This window comes from Orcinus orca, chromosome 10 (assembly GCF_937001465.1).
Source record: "Orcinus orca chromosome 10, mOrcOrc1.1, whole genome shotgun sequence".
Lineage (NCBI taxonomy): Eukaryota > Metazoa > Chordata > Mammalia > Artiodactyla > Delphinidae > Orcinus > Orcinus orca.
This window is the reverse complement of record NC_064568.1, coordinates 51,536,733-51,557,249: the sequence shown is the minus strand read 5'-3', so window position 1 is coordinate 51,557,249 and position 20,517 is coordinate 51,536,733. Positions and strand designations below refer to the sequence as shown.

At 42.5% G+C, this 20,517-nt stretch overlaps 1 protein-coding gene and 1 long non-coding RNA gene across 3 annotated transcripts in view; one reads left to right on the top strand and one right to left on the bottom strand.

The window, feature by feature from the left end:
* Positions 1-20,517, top strand: part of LOC125965618 (uncharacterized) — a 129,907-nt gene that overhangs the window by 25,718 nt on the left and 83,672 nt on the right. The window lies entirely within an intron of this gene.
* GLB1 (galactosidase beta 1) overlaps positions 1-20,517 on the bottom strand; it is an 89,858-nt gene that overhangs the window by 36,430 nt on the left and 32,911 nt on the right. For both annotated transcript variants that reach the window (XM_004279697.3, XM_033405480.2), the window contains 4 exons: positions 18,771-18,829; positions 17,226-17,347; positions 17,099-17,139; positions 11,589-11,701 (listed from right to left, as the gene is read on the bottom strand). In XM_004279697.3, the coding sequence (XP_004279745.1) occupies positions 11,589-11,701; positions 17,099-17,139; positions 17,226-17,347; positions 18,771-18,829 (335 nt within the window). The remainder of the gene's footprint in view (positions 1-11,588; positions 11,702-17,098; positions 17,140-17,225; positions 17,348-18,770; positions 18,830-20,517) is intronic.

The window sequence follows — 20,517 nt, the reverse complement described above, 5'->3', positions numbered from 1 at the left end:
AAGACCTTCATAGCTAGTTATTATATTTCCTTTTTAGAGCTGAGACTGAGGAACTTGCTCAAGATTTTAAAGAGGGCAAGGGAGGGAGCTGGGACTTTGACTCCAAGTCTAGTGTTGTTTCTACAGCTCCATCTTGACTCCTTTTTTGCTGAACAATAATAGAGTAGAAAGTGTCTTACCCCATAATTCCAAAACCAAAAAATCCCACAAAACCTTCTCTCTTCTAGTTTTCCTCCTACACCCCCTCCCCACTTAAGCACACATAAAGATAGGAGGTAATTTTGTAATTTGCTACTGCCACTTACCAAAAGCACTTTTTTTTTTTTTTGCGGTACGTGGGCCTCTCGCCGTTGTGGCCTCTCCCGTTGCGGAGCACAGGCTCCGGACGCGCAGGCTCAGCGGCCATGGCTCACGGGCCCAGCCGCTCCGCGGCACGTGGGATCTTCCCGGACCGGGACATGAACCCGTGTCCCCTGCATCGGCAGGAGGACTCTCAACCACAGCGCCACCAGGGAAGCCCCAAAAGCACTTTTGACATGACCAAATAGTAACAATAATTTTATTTACTTGCATATTACAGTCAAACGAATATGACAGAATTTACCTATGGTTATGTATGGTTTACATAACCATAACCTTTCAATATTAGGAGTTGAATTATTTCCAATTTTTGATATTATAAATAATATTGCAATGAACAACTTCATGTCTATAGCATTTTCCATGTTCAGAATGTTTTTTAATAAAGTTCCAAGTGAGGGGTCATTAGGTCAAATGATATAAGCATTTTATATGATTCTTTTTTTTTTTTTTGCGGTACGCGGGCCTCTCATTGTTGTGGCCTCTCCCGTTGCGGAGCACAGGCTCCGGACGTGCAGGCTCAGCGGCCATGGCTCACGGGCCCAGCCGCTCCGCGGCATGTGGGATCCTCCCAGACCGGGGCACGAACCCGTGTCCCTTGCATCGGCAGGCGGACCCCCAACCACTGCGCCACCAGGGAAAGCCCTATATGATTCTTAATATAGTGTATGCCAAAGCTTTCACCAAATTTCTATACTTGTTAATGTCTTTTGCCCAATTATCTAATTGGATCTTGAATTTTTAATCAGTGGTATGAGCTCAATATATTCTCATTATTAAGCCTCCATGTGACTATTCCACTTGCCACAATCTTCTGTCTTTAAAAAAAAAATTATAGTGAATTTTCATTGACTATCATACAGCAAAATTCTAATCTTCTGTCCAACTAATTAATATGTCAGAAAAGAAATAGACAAATATGCCAAAATATTATACTTCTGAACCTCTATTTCTCCATAGTAATTTGTACTTTAATCATATATAGTTTTAAGAGCAGTCATAAATACTGCTTCTTATCCTACCTGTTTAGATGGACCAATTCAACATGGGAAGCAGCTCTTTTCCCAGTGTAACACAATAGATTCAATGGTGACCAACTTTTCTTTTCCCAAGATCTCTAATGTTTTCATTCATTCATCTAACAAGCTCTTAGGAAGTACTTTGGGAAATTCCCTGGCCAGATTTTAGGACTCCATGCTTTTACTGCCAGGGCCCGGGTTCAGTCCCTGGTCAGGGAACTAAGATCCCACAATCCGTGGCAAAAAAAAGGAAAGTACTTTGTGTCAGGTCTTACGCTTGGTACTAAGGATAATAACAGCCCCTAGTCCAGAGTGAGAATGTATAAACAAGTTATATTAGCAAACTAGGAGAAGTTGTGTCTTCAAGATTTCCACAGTATAATGTGGTGACAGAAAACAAAGTGTGACTAAATCTTTAGAGAGACGAATCAAAGACAAACCCCAGAGAAGGTAAAGAGATGTGTCCTCATTTTCCAGATGGATAAGGGCAGAGGGACCAGTTTGTGCAGAGGCCAGGAGCTGTAAACTGCACCTCCTGTAAAATTCTAGAATTTTATGTACCTTCATTTTAAGGCTAGAGACTCACATATAAGAAAGTGAGAACTGAATAGCACAGGGAACTATATTCAATATCTTGTAATAACCTATAATGGAAAAGAATCTGAAAAAGAATGAAAAAGTACTGAATCACTTTGCTGTACACCCCGAACCTGACACAACATTGTAAATTAACCACACTTCAATATTTTTAAAGTGGTACCAAAAAAAAAGGGGGAGAATTGAAAGATGAGGCTTGATGAAAACAGGGGCAGAGTCATGGAAGGCATCCTGACCAGATCAGCATTTCAGAGAAACCACTCTGGAAGACAGACTAGAAAAGCCAGGTCTGTAGGAACTGAATAGACTAATGCCACAAGAGTACAGGTGACGCTTTAAAAGACTATCTATTTGGATTAGCAGATGCAAACTATTATATATAGGAAGGATAAACAACAAGGTCCTACTGTATAGCACAGGGAACTATATTCAATATCTTGTGATAAACCGTAATGGAAAAGAATATGAAAAAGAATATATATATATATGTATAACTGAGTCACTTCTGCTGTAGCAGAAATTAACACAACGTTGTAAATCAACTATACTTCAATAAATTTTTTTAAAAAAGACTAACATTCATTAAGTAATATTCACATCGAAATGCTTAATTATCAGACGTAAACACTGTGTCCACCAGCAACATGGATCATCAAGAGACAGCTGTGTCTACCCATTGAGCTAATGTCATTCCAGCCATAAACCAAGAAGGACTATCAATCAGCCAGTGTAGACTGGTCCTGGGTCAAGTTTCAAACTTCATTAAGCTTCTGAGGTACTGAAAATCACGATGGCCATTCTCTCATGGCCAGTCCCCGCCCAGCTTCACTACCACCCTCATGGAATTCCGAGATCCCCTCCAGTCATCAAGGTCCTCAACTACAACTTAATTTCTGCAGAATGACCCATCTTCAGAAAGTCAGCTGGACTCATCTTTGATGGAATCCCTATGAAGAATTGGAACAAAACTCTTTAAAAAATCGGTCTGAAATTCATTCAAAAGCATACAAAAATAAACTCACCACTGCCCCTCTCAGGAATTGCTACCAAGGAGGAGGGCGCTACCCTATAGTTTTACGCTTCATCCTCGAGGTCAAGGTGTTAACCACGTCTGGCTGAGTTTTACCCACACCAAAGAGAATACATTTAAAAATGCAAATGTCACAAGCTTTGTCACGCCTTGAAGAGTCCTGTGTAAGGGCTGCCTGGAGTCTTCACCGCTGAGCACAAGCTTATGCAGTCTGCTGGGAAATTCCCATCTCTGGGAGTCCATGTCAGTGAAAGAGACTGTCCATCTCCACCCAGCTTACTCTTGACATGAACTAAAGAAGAGACCCATTCGACTTTTTAAGTCTTTGGTGAAGGAAAGAGGCAGGAAGAGCTATATATGGGGGTATTTATGATCCCATTTCTTTTCCTCGATGCAGACAAATACTTTGAATACCATCTAACAAACCATCGAAGTGAACATCTACAAAGGCTCATAAGAAAGAGTTCACTTTTAAAGTCGTTCATTTCTCTCTTCCAAACCTGAAATATCAAAAAAGAGAAGTGGGGAAAGATGACCACATCTTAAGCTGCAATGTATCATAAGCTACTGAATTACATTAATTTCTGAAGACTCTGTCTCCTTCATGGGTTCATTTTACTGTGGCCACTGGTTAAATGCCTGGGATCCTCTGGGTTTGTCTTTTGCTTGGCCCGCTGCCCTTCTCACTCAGCTTCTGCGTGCAATCTCAACCTCTCCTGGACTTTAGCCTCCACCTCCACAATGAGTGCAGAATCCGTGCCAAACGGATTCTTCCTGGAGCTTCTCATTCTTAAGTGAGGTGCTTGCCAGACAGACACTTCCACCTGGATGTCCTCAGAGGCATCCTGAGCTCAACTTGCTTCTCCCTCCCCCTTCCCACCTGTGCCTTCTCTGCAACCCTCAATGTTAGCTGCTGACCCCAATACCAATCCAGTTATCCAACCAAGGTTGTAACCTGGACAAATCAATGACTCCTCATTCTTCCTCACACCGGCATTCAGCCAGTTGCCAAATTCCACCAGTTTTACCTCCTGAATATTTTTCAAATCAACTGCTTCCTCTCCACTCCCCGTTGGCCCTGCCATCATCTAACTCCTAGGTTACTGCAGCAGCTGCTGAACTCATCTTCTGCATCCAGAAGTGCCCCAAGGGAGGGTCCTAGCAGTGCGTTCTCATGGTCATAGGTTTTTGTAAAATTTGCAGAAGTAATGCAATTTAACCACAAAAGGCTAAGACCCTCGCCTCTTTCTGCTCCAGCTTTCCTGTGTTAAACATCCTCTTGGGTCAGGAGGCTTTAGAGTGGCTACAGGCATCTTTGAGATTCAACCAAAGGAGAGCTGAGGTGGGGATTTATTTAATTTGGGCACAGAATATATTTACAAGGTTCACTGTCACTCCTATGAGGAGGTAAATTATTGCTAACAGATTATGCTGACTCGCAATATGATTGTGCTCTAAGGCATCCAGCTCCAGAAATATGTGGGTTGTGGAGGGGAAACAGGGTTTAAAATGTTATGGGGCCAGATCATCAAAAAATCTACAAACAATAAATGCTGGAAAGAGTGTGGAGAAAAGGGAATCCTCTTGCACTGTTGGTGGGAATGTAAATTGATACAGCCACTGTGGAGAACAGTATGGAGGTTCCTTAAAAAACTACAAATAGAACTACCATACGACCCAGCAATCCCACTACTGGGCATACACCCTGAGAAAACCATAATTCAAAAAGAGTCATGTACCACAATGTTCACTGCAGCTCTATTTACAATAGCCAGGTCATGGAAGCAACCTAAGTGTCCATCGACAGATGAATGGATAAAGAAGATGTGGCACATATATACAATGGAATATTACTCAGCCATAAAAAGAAGCAAAATTGAATTATTTGTAGTGAGGTGGATGGACCTAGAGTCTGTCATACAGAGTGAAGTAAGTTAGAAAGAGAAAAACAAATACCGTATGCTAACACATTTATATGGAATCTAAAAAACAAACAAACAAAAATGGTCATGAAGAACCTAGGGGCAAGACAGGAATAAAGACGCAGACCTACCAGAGAATGGACTTGAGGACATGGGGAGGGGGAAGGGTAAGCTGGGACGAAGTGAGAGAGTGGCATGCCCATATATACACTACCAAATGTAAAATAGATAGCTAGTGGGAAGCAGCCGCATAGCACAGGGTGATCAGCTCGGTGCTTTGTGGCCACCTAGAGGGGTGGGATAGGGAGGGTGGGAGGGAGGGAGATGCAAGAGGGAAGAGATATGGGGATATATGTATATGTATAACTGATTCACTTTGTTATAAAGCAGAAACTAACACACCATTGTAAAGCAGTTATACTCCAATAAAGATGTTAAAAAAAAAATGTTATGGGGCCAGGACCTGTCTACAGAAATTTCTTCCAAATATTACAGCTCACGCATGAAAGAATTGAGAGAGATCTCCCCAGTTTAGATAACAATCCTAAATATTCATATAACGCTATCAGTAACAAAATGTGAAGCTTTCCTGTTTTTCTAAACTATCAATACTAAAAAACAAATTTCAATCAGTCACACTTGAGAGAGATTGCCAGTCTCTCTAGAGAAGAAGATTACAAACATTGTTATCATCCGAAGAGACAATAAAACAGCATGCAGCCAAAAGAATATAAGGAAAGAAGGATGGCAGAGGTGTTTCAGTTAATAAAGCCAAAATATGTTTTTAAGTTTTGTGATGTTTGCAATTATTTTAATTTAAAAAATTTAAAATTTGTAATGATTTTTAAACAATTTTTGTTGGGGTATAGTTGATTAATATTGTGTTAATTCCAGGTGTACAGCAAAGTGAATCAGTTATACATATACATATATCCACTCTTTTTTCTTTTTAGATTCTTTTCCCATATAGGCCATTACAGAGTATTGAGTAGAGCTCCCTGTGCCATACAGCAGGTTCTTATTAGTTATCTATTTTATATACAGTAGTGGGTATATGTCAATCCCAATCTCCCAATTTATCCCTCCCCCCACTTACCCCTGGTAACGGTAAGTTTGTAATGATTTTTTTTTTTTACTCATTTAAATATACATTCGCTTTTGGTGCCTCACTCAGTACCCTTTCTGAAATGTATATCTGACTATGTCACATGGTGTATTCAGCAGCATTAATGTTCTTGGTGAAGGAGGAGATAGCATCACCTATACCTTAAGGAGAAAGCATGGCAGTGCTGGTTCCCACTAGATGGGGAGAAGAGACCAGGATGTAAATAGAGAAGTGCAGATAATTAAAGGTCCAGTTGAGGTTGGAAGTACAAATCCCTGTTCCAGCCAGTCCACACTGAAGTTCACAGTCCTCCTGCCTGGTTTCAGGGCCAGAGTGTGACAGCAGAATGGTCCAGGCCGGTGGATTGTGGAGCAGGCGCCCTTGAACAGCAGCAGAGAGGGCTATGGAGGGTGATGGTGAAAGACTCTAACAGCCATCAATCCTAAGAGCCAGGGAAGATCAAGAAGATGTGAGGGGTTGCAGGGGTTGGGGGAGGGGGCAGAAAGAAGTAGCTAAATATATGGGAGAATAAAAACGTGAGGTTATGATGAGGCCAAAGATTAGATGATGTTTTGTGCAAGAAAAGCACATGTAAATATCTGCTTTTAAATTTGACTTGGATTGTTTTTCTATGTTAAGCATAGAAAAGCTCATTATTTCAGAAGGCAAATGATTCTAAAAATAAACCTGCCACGGGCTTCCCTGGTGGCGCAGTGGTTGAGAGTCCGCCTGCCGATGCAGGGGACACGGGTTCTTGCCCCGGTCCGGGAAGATCCCACATGCCGCGGAGCGGCTGGGCCTGTGAGCCATGGCCGCTGAGCCTGCGCGTCCGGAGCCTGTGCTCCGCAACGGGAGAGGCCACAACAGTGAGAGGCCGGCGTATCGCAAAAAATTAAAAAAATTAAAAAAATAAACCTGCCAGCAACACCACTGAGAGGTATATACCCAAAGGAATCGAAAGCAGGGACTTGAACAGATACTTGTGCCCCAATGTTCAATGTAGTATAATTCAAAATAGCCAAAAGACGGAAACAACCCAAGTGTTCATCAAGAGATGAATGAGGTGGATAAACAAACTGTGGTATACAAGTCGTCCCTCTGTATCTGCAGAGTATTGATTTCAGGACCCCCACAGATACCAACATTCCAGGAAGCTCAAGGGACTTGAGTACATCTGCATATGTTCCGTGCACATTCTCTCATATATTTCACATCAGCTCTGCATTACTTATAATACCTAATACAGTGTAAATGCTATGTAAATAGTCGTAAATACAATGTAAATGTTATGTGAAAAATTGCCCGCGTGCAACAGACTCAAGTTTTGCTTTTTGGAACTTCCTGTAATTTTTTTTTTTTTTTAATATTTTCAATCTGTAGTGGGTTGAGTCTGAGGATGTGGGACCCACAGATATGGAGGGCTGTCTGTATGTATACAATGAAGTATTATTCACCCATGAAAAGAAATGAACTTCTGATACATGCTATAACATGAACCTTGAAAACATTATGCTAAGTGAAATAAGTCAGACACAAAAGGAAAATATTGTATGGTTCCACTTTTGTGAAACATCTACAATATGCAAATTCACAGAGGCAGAAAGTAGACTAGCGCTTTCCGGTGGCTGAAAGGAGGGGGAAATGGGGAGTTATTGCATAATAGTTAGCGTTTCTGTCTGGGTGGATGAAAAGATTTTGTAAATAGATAATGGCGATGGTTACACAACATTATGAATGTAATTAATGCCACTGAACTGTACACTTAAAAATGGTTAAAATGACAAATTTTGTTATATATATTTTATCACAATTAAAAAAAATTAACATACAAAACCCACTGAATTGTGTACTTTAAATGGATGAAGTCTATGGTATGTGATTTATATCTAAATAAATCTGTTTAAAAATAAACAAACCTGAAGTGGTTTGTGAGATGCGGCAACAGAGTGTAAAAGAAATAAGTCCACAGGCACTACAATAAAATCAAAAAAATCAGGAACTTAAAAAGGGAAGTACAATGGAATATTCATGTACAATTTAAAGAGACAAAAAAATTAAATATAGTGTATGTGGATGCATGCATTTGTGGTAAAAAAATCCCAAAAATGTGTGTGAAAGATAAATACTATTCCTCCTCCTCCCTCTGAGGAGGGAGGAGAAGAAATAGGAAATAAACCCAACTTTATCTGTGATGTATTATTTTCTTAAAAAATCAGAAGCAAAGATTTCATAATAACCTGTGTTAAATCTAGGTACCAGGTACATGGATGTGTGTGACTTTATTTTATATATTTAACATTTTTTAAGTAGGTTATATTTTAAAGACAAATATATATCATAATATTTCTCACAAGAAAATAAAAGACTCCTTTTATAGTGATATTAGTATTAGAAACATAGAATATTTGGGAATAAACATATTAAGAAATGGACTGGACAGGGACTATTTTAATAAAACTTTAAAACAAGAAGGACACCAGAGAAGACTTGAATAGATAGAAAGGCATTTTCTTAGCTAAGACTCAATATTGTAAATATCACCCCTAATTTGATGTATAAACTTAAAACATCAACAGGTATCTCGAGTTTTTGTTTTGTTTTGAAGTTGATAGAATAATATGAAAGTTTACATAGAAAAGTAAACTTGCAGGAATAGCCGGGGAAATACTGAAAGACTAAAGATGGAAGACTAATCCTACCAGATAATAAAACATTGTAAAGGTAACAATTAATAATAAAAGAGAAAAAAACCCAATAACATTGGGCTTCCCTGGTGGCGCAGTGGTTGAGAGTCCGCCTGCCGATGCAGGGGACACAGGTTCGTGCCCCGGTCCAGGAAGATCCCACATGCCGCGGAGCGGCTGGGCCCGTGAGCCATGGCTGCTGAGCCTGAGCGTCCGGAGCCTGTGCTCCGCAACGGGAGAGGCCACAACAGTGAGAGGCCCGCATACCGCAAAAAAAAAAACAAGCACAGCTAACCTATGGTGATAGGGGTCAATGGGAGGTCAATGACCAGAAGGAGCATGAGGGGAGCTTCTGGGGGGCTGTGTGCTGGTTCCAGGGGCTCACGTTGTTCTATACTGAGTTGTATTTTTGGGGGGGTACATATTTCACACTTCAATAGGTAACCACTAAAAGAATAAAAATATAGTGAATAACATCCAAACTAGGGTGGGAGGGAGATGAAATAAGGAAACAAAAATAAACAGTTCAAAAGAAAGTAATAAGGGAAGACAAAACAGAAGAGCTGGACAAATAGATTATTATAAGATGGTTGAAATGAATTGATGTGTATCAAGAATTATAATGAATGACAATGAACAAGTGCACCAGTTAAAAGACAAAAATGTTCAAACTAGATTTTTTAAAAATCCAGCTATATCCTGTTTACAAGGGACACGTTTTTAATTTTTTTTTTAATTGAAGTAACGTTGATTTACAATGTTGTGTTAAGTTCTGCTGTACAGCAAAGTGATTCAGTTATACATACACATTCTTTTTTATATTCATTTCCATTATGGTTTATCACAGGATATTGACTACAGTTCCCTGTGCTATACAGCAGGACCTTGTTGTTTATCCATTCTGTATATAACAGTTTGCATCTGCTAATCTCAAACTCCCAATCTATCCCTCCCTCCCCCTTGGCAACCATAAGTCTGTTCTCTACGTCCGTTGAGTCTGTTTCCGGACACGTGTTTTTCTAAAAAGGATATAAAAAGGTTGAAATTAAAGCATTGTGAAAGGTATACGAGATAAATACTAACCAAAAGAATGCAGGTAGTATTAGTATCAGACAAAACAGACTTTAAGGCAAAAAGCATCAGAGATAGATGACTTCCATATAATGATACTAAAAGATCTAATTCTCAATCTACATACTAATAACATGGCCTCAAAAACTGACAGAACTACAAGAAGAAATACATAAACACAACTCTCTCAATAACTAATACAATAAACTGACCAAAAAATTTAGGAAGGATATCAAAGATATCAGCAGAACCATTAATAAGCTTAATCTAATGAACACATACACAGATTATAGCCAACAATTATAAAACATGAAGTCTTTTCGAGAATACACAGTATATTTGTTCATATTGGTATAGGCCAGGCTCTACCGAGAGGTTCAAGAAACTTCAAGGGATTGGTATCATGCACACTACATTCTCCAACCACAATGCAAATATGTGAGAAACCAACAGACTAGAAAAATATTTATGTTTAATAATTTAAAAACTCACTTCTGAACGTCTGAAGGGTCAAAGAGAAATCAAAATAGGCATGTTTAAAAGCAAACAATAATAAATATATTACATATCAAAACTTATGATATGGTACCATAGCAGTACTTGAAGGAAATGTACAGACTTGAGTATTTATATTAGAAAAGAAAAGAAGAAAGCCCAGTTTAAAAAGCTAAGCTTCAAATAAAGGAAGGAAATAATAAAGATAGGAATAGAGAGCTCTGAAACAGAGAACAAACGTACAAGACAGAACTTGGGAGTCATCGCTCTAAATTCTACAGAGATTAAACCCACAATAAAAATCACACGAGCAACATTTTAACCACACATCTGGAAACGTAGATCAAATGGACAAACTCTAAGAGTAGTTAAGTATAGATCATATTTTTCAATATGTTTAAAATTTTTCATAATATAACTAACACTTAGGCTTAAACGGAGACTACAGCATACTTAAAACTAACAGAAAAAAAAAAGTCCATACCATTTATAGGCAGAAAATCTTTGTTTTTTTAACTTCAAAACTCAGGTGACTGAGCAGAAAAACTGTGGGTTTTTTTTTAAAGCCACACAGAGACAGGAAACCCCACCTGGGTGCGTTAGATGCCTCAAAGGTCACAACGTTAGCAAGGACTAAGCATTCAGGTGTCAGGCCCGGAGGAAACAGCAATCACTTGCCCCAAATAGAAAAATGAAGCATTGCTGACAGCTCACATTTGTACCGTGTTCAGAATGCCCACGGATTTTCTTTCCTGCGTACTTCAGCTGCTTATGTGGACACACATTTTCTTCTGTTTAGTATGAATAATAGTATAAATGGCCACCGCTTACTGGACAACAGATGTGTCAGGGCTGTACCGGAGGCCTTACCTGTGTTCTTTTTAATCCTTACAACGTACTGTGGAGCACCTTGCTGACAGGCTCACTTTTTTTTTTTTTTTGCGGTACGCAGGCCTCTCACTGTTGTGGCCTCTCCCGTTGCGGAGCACAGGCTCCGGAAGTGCAGGCTCAGCGGCCATGGCTCATGGGCCCAGCCGCTCCGCGGCATGTGGGATCCTCCCGGAACGGGGCACGAACCCGTGTCCCCTGCATCGGCAGGCAGGCTCTCAACCACTGCGCCACCAGGGAAGCCCTCAGGCTCACTCTTAATCGGGTGGGACAAAGACTCAAGGCCAAGTCTTGCTCATGCTTCCCTTCATCCGTCCTTTTAAACACAAAGGCTCCAGGAAGTTGTCTACAGAGCATTGTGAGTTCCGGGCAGGCTCTGGCCCAGACCAGCCCCTGCAGCCCGTACAAAGCACTCACCTGCTGAATAACATCCCGCACAGCAAAATACTTCTCACTGAGGTCCCCGGCCTCGCTCAGGGGGGCATCGTAGTCATAGCTGGTGGGCTGTGCTTGGTAGGGCGTGTTGGCCCCTGCAAGACAAAACCGTGCCACTAACTACTACGGAAGGCCTTCCCCTGGGAAAAGTTCTTTGGGATTCATGGCTTGGCATTGTGGAGGGAGAAAATAAGGAACACATTAGAGTCAACTGTTAAGTGACACAGAGGTGGCCCTCAGGAGGCAAGGTTTAGAGAAACGCGTTTCTTCCTGCAAGTGGCCCTCGCCAAGCTCTTAGAGCCTACAGAGCACCTTCTCCATCCACTCTCTCAGCGACCCCAGCAGACAGCCCTGTCACTGGACAAGCAGGGCCCCTGAAGCTCCCCACAACCCCCCTGGACATCTCACAACCAGCAACAGCAAGACTTATGGCATGACTCACACGTCTGACTGTTAACCCTGCAGCCGTGATCTTGTTCATCACCTCATGTGTGGCTGAGAAAAGGTCCATGGTGGACACACAGTTTTCTGGGCCCAGGATCAGCAGCAAACAACTAAGGGGCTATCAGACCAAACAAACTGGGAGATGACTGCAGACACACATCAGCCCACTGAAAGTCAAGTGTAACCTTGGGCGTTTGTAACGTCTGCAAAGAGTTGGGGGGGTGCTGTGGTGTGCCTCTCACATTGACTCACTCATTCCCCCAGTCACCGGGAGTGCTTGCTGAAGACGGCTCTCAGATGTGCCCCTCTCTGGTCCTTGACATCTGCTGGGCCGCCTTGCCCAAGATTACACCCCTTCTGGGATCGCCCACATCCAAAGATTGACCAGTGCAGGGATATAAAAGCCCAGTCCCCTTGCCTCAAAGGGCCATCCCAGCTCCAGAGCTCCCTCTAGAATCAGCTGAGCCACTTTTGAGACTGCATCACTGCCCAGCTTCTCCTTCTGCCCAATCCTGACTCTGGTGTTGCCGCTGGGAGCACACCCCAATAAACTTGTGCCAGGCAGTCTCAGAGTCCGTTTCCCAGGGAACGTGACCCGCCACAGAGACTAATAAATAATGGCAATACTGTGGATGCAAAAAGCAAACAGCGTTGCAATTATTGTCCAAGGGGCACAGTCTAGACCAGTGGGCCCCAGCCTTGTCACAGGTGATATTCACAGATAGGAGACTCTGCAAATTTGGGCAGTGACCCTGTGTCAGTACAACTTGCCCTGGCCTGAGAGTCACGTGGAGAGCTCGTTAAAACACACTCCTTAGCCCAACCTGGGATTCTGACTCAGCAGGGATAGGGTCAGACCTGAGACTCTGCATTTCTAAGCAAGCCTCCCAGGTGACACTGACGCTGCCTTTTGCAGACCAGCAAGGCTCCATGCCACCCCTTTCTCTTCTACTCCAGAGAGCATTTTGCAGTGCAAGTGTGTGAAAGAATAAAGTTATTTTAGGATAATCTTACATCCAATCTAATTTTTAAGTAAATGAGGCACAAAATCTGACAGTTCACTATGATTTAGTAACAAATTCCTTGGAGTGATCCCACAGCTCACGAATGATGGAGCCGCCCTGGGTGATCCTACTGGTGGCGGGGTTGACAGATGAGGGAGGCCAAGGATCAGGTCATTCCCCCAAAGACTGTCTAATCTGTTCAATGCACAGAATCTACATTTTGAAAGACCTGGACCACTCAACCAATTGAATTGATCCAGTCATATTACTTTTACTCTCCTGCCTCTGGGAACACCTATGTTAAAACACATCCTTTGCTGTGAGATGCAAAGAAAAGAAAAACCACATCCCTTGCTGCAAGGAGCTCACCTTCTCCTTTATGGTCCCTCCTCTCGCTCAGTGTGGCAGCGACCTCGCTCGACTAGACCAAGGGCATCCTAGTGGTAGGCATGGCCTTGTTTACCCAAGGCCCCTGCAGAGCCATGCATGAGAAGGAGCTCTGTGAAGGAGTGTCAACAAGTGTGAACACCCAGAAACATACTTTACGGGCCAAGGGAACCCAGGCTGGGAAGTTGGCCAACGGGTTACAGGACAGACTGGAAAACTAAGTGTGTGCAGTTCTACCAGCAGAATCTTCCTCTGGATGTTTCAGATCCCCACAGGGCAGTGTCCTAGGGAAACAGTGCTGCCTTCAGCCTCCTCTGGCCACGCTGGGGAGTGTGAGGTAGGAAGACAAGAGAACTGGCAGGATGTACTGCTCCTCAGCTTTGCAGGGTGTGTGAGGAGGAGAGGACAGCCTGGCTCCCGTGCGGATGCATGAGCACAGAGTGGGCGCCTATCTGCACAGCATGGGCAGCTATTGTGGGCAGGAACGCAGTGAGCACCTGAGCCAGAAAACCTGAGGTTTTCTCCCATGCTGTCCTCTGGGAAGCTGGCCCGAAGAACTGCAGCCAAAAGCACAGACTGCTCACCCCCTCGCCCAACTCCTGCAAAGAGACCGGGCAACAGGGCAGGAGAGAGAGGCCCGCAAACACAGAGGGACTGGTTTGGGGGTTGGAAACACAGGCTTCAGGCTGCAAGGAGTTATCCAAAGAGCAGTGACCAGCTTTCCAAGGCCTGAGTTTGAGCCTAGGCTCCACTCTCTGCCAACTGAATGGGAATCTTGTGGACTTTTTTGGTACCCTGCTTTTTTTATCTGTAAAGTGGGTGCATAATCCCCAGCCCAGATGAGACTGCTATGAGGACTAAATGGGAAAACAGAGGCAGAAAAGAGCCTTGTATTGTTTATGGCAGGGTCAGGGGCAAGGGACAGGATTAAGGACAACTTCTGAGTGGTAGTTTTATACACGTAAATTTTATTTATTTATTTTTAAAATTTTTATTGGAGTATAGTTGATTTACAATGTTGTATTAGCTTCAGGTGTACAGCAAAGTGAATCAGTTATTATACGTAAATTTTAAAAAAGAATGTATTGGGACTTCCCTGGTGGCGCAGTGGTTGAGAATCTGCCTGCCAATGCAGGGGACACCGGTTTGATCCCTGGTCTGGGAAGATCCCACATGCCGCGGAGCAACTAAGCTAGTGTGCCACAACTACTGGACCTGCGCCCTACAGCCCACAAGCCACAACTACTGAGTCCGCGTGCCACAACTACTGAAGCCCACACACCTAGAGCTCGAGGTCTGCAGCGGGAGAGGCCACCGCAATGAGAAGCCCGTGCACCGCAACGAAGAGTAGGCCCCGCTTGCCGCAACTGGGGAAAGCCCATGCGCAGCAACTAAGACCCAACGACGAAGACCCAATGCAGCCAAAAATAAATAAATAAATATATTTTTAAAAAAAAAGAATGTATTGTTTTCAATAAAATAATAGGATATAGAAAATTGTTTCATGAACTGTAAAGTCTCAAACAATATCAGCCTTTATTCCTGGATTGGTGACTGGTCTTGGTTCCATGGATGGAAGCTAGGAGGAATCCCTACTTTCTGAATGCAAAAGGCATCACAAAATCTGAAGTGTTTCTAAGGGGAAGACAGACACAGGGCTGATCTAACTTCAATTACCAACCTTGGCACTCTACTATCTTTTAAGAAATGACATTTGAACTTTGCATTATCTCCATTTTTTGGCTCTAAAAATAATATTAGTAATACTTTAACCAAAGTCTTCTCCTTGACCATCTTGCCCTGCACAAAAGATAGCAGTTTGAAGAAGAAACTTCATTAAGAGCTGATAGTGTCCAATTACTAACACCAGGAGACTGAGGTCCAATTAGGCTTCCAAAACTCAACCGTAAAGCATCCTCAATGACTCCTAGAGGAAAATGCAGATGTGGAGAGATGTGGGGAATGAGGTTTAGAGAAAAGCAATATAGGATGGTTTGTCTTTGCAAAAGTCAATGGCAATGAAGAGAATTTTACCATAATTTTTCCTATTAAAAAAAAAATGACCATATAGGCCATATAGGAATATAAAATGGTGCAGCTGCTTTAGAAAACACTGTGGCAGTTCCTCTAACTCTAAGTATAGAGTTAGTTACCATATGAACCAGCAATCCCACTCCTAGGTGTACAGCCAAAAGAACTGAACCAGGGGTTCAAACAAATACTTACACATAGGTAATATTACACATAGGTAATAACGTTCATAGGAACATTATTCATAATGGCCCAAAAGAGGGAACCTCCCAAATGTCCATCAGTTGATGAATGGATAAACAAAATGTGGTATATCCACACAATAGAATATTATTCAGCAATAAAAAGGAACGAAGTCCTGATACACAGTACAATATAGATGAACCTTGAGAAGAGTATGCTGAATGAAAGAAGTCAAACACAAAACACCACAAACTGTATGGTTCCCTTTGTATGAAATGTCCAGAATAAGCAAATCCACAAAGACAGAGAGTAGACTAGTGGTTGCCAGGGGCTGGGAGGAGGGAGAGTGGGGCGTTTCTTGGGTACGAGGTTTCTTTTCGGGGTAATGAAAATGTTCTGGAATTAGACGGTGATAATGGTTGCACAAGTTTGTGATAAACTAAACACCACTGAATCGTGTACTTTAAAATCATGAATTTATTTATTTATTTTTTTGGCCACACCATGTGGCTTGTGGGGTCTTAGTTTCCCGACCAAGGATCAAACCCAGGTCTTCGGCAGTGAGAGCGCGGAGTCCTAACCACTGGACAGCCAGGAAATTCCCCAAATCATGAATCTTATGGTATGTGAATTATATCTCAACAAAACAAAGTGTTTTTTTTTAAAAAAAAGAGAAGAAAAAGACCAGAATATATGAACAAGTAAGTTATAGCCAGAGACTATGACCTGCCCGACTAGCTTGATTTAAAACAATAGCTTCTAAATGTACAAGTTATGTCTCTTAAATTTTTTTTTAAGGAAGAATGATTTTTTGACCTACTGTATAGCCAGAGAACTATACTCAACATTTTACAATAATTAGGGAAAAGAATCTGAAAAACAATACATATCTATATATTTATATCTATCTATATCTGAATCACTTTGCTGTACATCTGAAACTACCACAACACTGTAAATCAACTATACTTCAATAAAATAAAAAAAGAAAAGAAAACTTTGAAAGATTCGTATTTACATAAGAAAAATATTCCATTTCTATGATTCTATAACACTTTTGTAAATTAAATGAAAATTCTGAATTAAATTTTAAAAGAACAAGTAATTTGTGAGCATCTCAAACAAGTATAGAAGGGTAATTTATAATCATCAAATGCAGTTCCTCATTTATATAACATTGATTATTTCATAACACCTGGATACTCAATTTTTTTAAATCAGTTCTCAATAGAAAAGTAAATTCAACATTTCTCTCCTCTTCTTAATAAATAAAAGAAAAATTATTTTTTAAATTATATATGCAATTCTTATATATTAGAAAATTTGGGAGAAAGCAAGCAAAAATAGAAAATAACAATTGTCCATAGGCACACCCCTCCAAAAATCAAGCACCAAAAACATTTTAGGATTAGATTCTACAAACAGATGTTAAATTGCTCTTACCATTCCAATAGGCAAAATTCGTGCCACCTATAAACATGTACCTACAAGGAAACAAGAGAACAGACAGTACTTCACCATGAGCCCACAGCTATGGAGAACAGCCTCCCCTCTGAAAAATAACACTCACATGTTCACACTGGCCCCTCGGGAGAGAATATCGTGAAGGGAGGAAGCCACCGTTTTAGTCTTGACTGTTGAGTGAGGTTGGCCCCAATGGTCTAACCAGCCAGTGTAGAATTCAGAATTGACCTGAAAAGAGAAAGGAATATGGAGCTTAGGATAGACTTAAGACCTTTACATGCTGGGCTTCTCAGTAACTACTGCCCTAGGTTCTCTACCGAGGAACAGGTGGGGAGAGGAGCTGACATTCACTACTTTACCTGGAGCTGGGGGACCAATGAGGACATCCCATATAGCATTGCCTAAACTCAGGTCTCAGGTGTGGACAATACAGGTGTCCCTGAAAAGTTGTACCTGCATCAAAATCTTGTTAACCAATCCTCAGTTTGAATATGGTAGGAAAGTTTGTTGGGCAAAAGAATCAGATGACAAAATGTTTATAAAATAACTAGCTCCAAATTCACCCTTTGTGTGAATCTAGATTTTCAGATCTCAGGTTGACTTAAAGTGAGGTAGACTTGTCCAAATATTCTGCCAGGCAGGCCCCAAGCGCTTCATGTTTCTGTTGGGCATGACCCTGCCAAGCCCTTGATCTTAGAAGGAAAGAGAAATCTGGACGTGTTCTGGGGACTTCTTGTCTCAGACTCCAGGAAATAGCTCCACCCGGAGTCTGGGAACTCGGGTTCTGCATGGCTCACGAAGCAGAGACCAGGTTCAGAAAAGGCTGCTTTGTACAAAGGTGGGTACACAGGCGGGGCAGCCTGACTTGCTGCACGGAAGGCACAGGATATTCCCCCTTACACGGGGCCAAGTGACAAGGACAACTGCCACAACTGCAAGGAGAAGGGAAGCACAGAGAGGGCTGCATCATTGATGGGCTGAGCACACCTGCCAGGACCTGGCCTCCGTCTCCACCTCCCAGGTGCCTACACGGCATGTCACAGAGCCCCGCGGCTCCCAGAGTGGTCAGCAACCCTACCTCCCCGTGTCACCTGGTTGCTTGTCAGAAATGCAGAATCTCAATCCCCTCCCAGACCCAACAGATCAACGTTTGCGTTTTAGCAAGAGTCCCACGTGATTTGTAAGCACACTAAAGGTGGAGAAGCTCTGTCACAAAGAGCTTTCAAGAAACACAGACCTGAACACAGATCCTGGGCCTGCCATTCACCAGCTGTACGACCCTGGGCAAGTGACAAGGCCTCTGAGTTTCACTGAAAATGGAGACAATGATACTACCTATGAGAGCTGGCACGATGACCAAATACGATGAGGTATGCAAAAGCGCAGAGCCTGATGGAGGCGGGATGTTCACTTCGGTCCCCATTCTGCCCCCCTCCAGTGCAGGGCCTCAGTGTCAAGTAGCAGCACTGCTTCTGCTGTTTCCCATGTGTCCAGAAGGGGGTCTCTACACTCCCATCAGCTGCTGACCTCAGACTCAGAGAAACCAAGGATCCATTCCCACCCTCCGCAGCAGTTAATCGCTCTCTCCCAGCAGCGGTAATGAAGTTAGTACAAGCAAACAGTCTCCCCAGGCCTCACGCCTGATTCTTACCAAGGGTCCTTTGGGTTCACTCTTCCTCTGGATTAGGAAAGCAGCTGTGACGTTGACACCTGAAAAATGAGAGGGAGAAGAACGGTCAGCCATGGGAATGACAAGAAGTTAAATAAAAAGATTCCTTCGTAGGACTTGCGCCTGAAGCCCCCGCCCTTCCCCACACCCCCAGGGGCTTGCACACCTCCAAGCTAGCTTTAGGTGGGGACTCAGGCCATCCATTTGATGGACCGTGGGGACCACAGAATGATGCTTCCTCTGTGAACAGTGCTCGGGCCTCTCCTGACTGCTTTCCTTTGGGAGATCACGGCACAGGCTTTGTGCTTCCTGTGTCCCCGGCACCTGGACACACGGCTGGTCTCTCTCTCTCTCTCTCTCTCTCTCTCTCTGTCATTCCAGACCACTCGTGAACTCAATTTTTTCTTCTGAAATATTCCATTAGGATGCCTGTATCTCATCTTGCTTCCCATGACTCTGTTCTCCCCTCCACCTCTAAAGAGAGAAGGGGTTTCTCCCCAGAGAGGTAATGGGCTGCTTTACATCAGTGAACACGCACAGTGCTTCCCAGCCAGAGCAGAGGACACCCTGACCCCACATTGCACAGTCCAGTTCCCGCAGTGGGTGTCCCAGCGTGAAAGGGACACCAGCCAAGTCTCCAAAACCCCCCTGCTCTTGGACAAGCCTTGGGCTTCTCTGTAAGGCCAGCTTTCAGGAGGGAATGTGCTGATCAAGAAAGAATGGAATCTCATTTATTTTATGGCTGTAAATTTCTCACTATTAAGCATTCAGTAGCTTCCAGATCTTTAAATGCTGCTCTCAGGCGCCTCTCCTGGGATCTGACCCCAGGCACTGCCCCTCTTGCACACAAATGAATAAAGCTACCACAGCCCCACCTGCCTCAGGCACACTGGTCTTGAGTGTCTGTCCTTGAACCCACAGAAGAAGCATTATTTGTATGTGCTGTCACCCTACATACAAATAATGCTTACAACTAACTCATAATAATCTTCAATTTGTTCCTCCCAACAGAAAAATACTGTGCTTTTTCATCACTGTGTTGGGAAGTGTGCCAAAGCAGGACGAAACCAGCATGCCACTTCCTGTGCAGCTCTTTGTAGATGAGTTATTTCATCGCCAAATGCTCTGAGCAACGTACCATGTTTCTAGAAACACTCAATTCACTCAGAGCCAGTTACTTCCTTGTTGGTAGGGTAGAAGAATCTTTTTAAAAATGCAACTTCAGTTTTCTGTACATCCTTCTCAAAAGAAGGCAACGCTGGGTATGTGTCTCATCCCTCAGATGGGAGAACAGCGGGATCTTTCTGCTACTTGAAGAGTTGGTCTTTTTGGGTGGGGCAGTAACTTTTCATTTTGGAATAATTTCAAACTTACAGAAAAGCTGTGAGAATAGTACAAAGAGCTCATCTTCCCTTCACCCAGGTTCCCCAATTGTTAACATTTTCCCACATTCATCAGGTTTCCCTCTCTGTATGAATACACATATTTTTTTCTGAGCCATTTGAGAATAATTTGCAGACAGAATGGCCCCTTACCCCTAGATACTTCAGTGTGTATCCCCTAAGGGCAAGGGCATTCTTTAAATAAACAGAATGCAATGATAAAAAACAGGAAATTAACATGGATAGAATACTATTATCTAATCTAAAGGGTTTATTCAAAGACTTCAATTGTCTCAATAATGTCCTTCATAACAACAACAAAGGAAAAAAAAAAAAACACGGAAAAA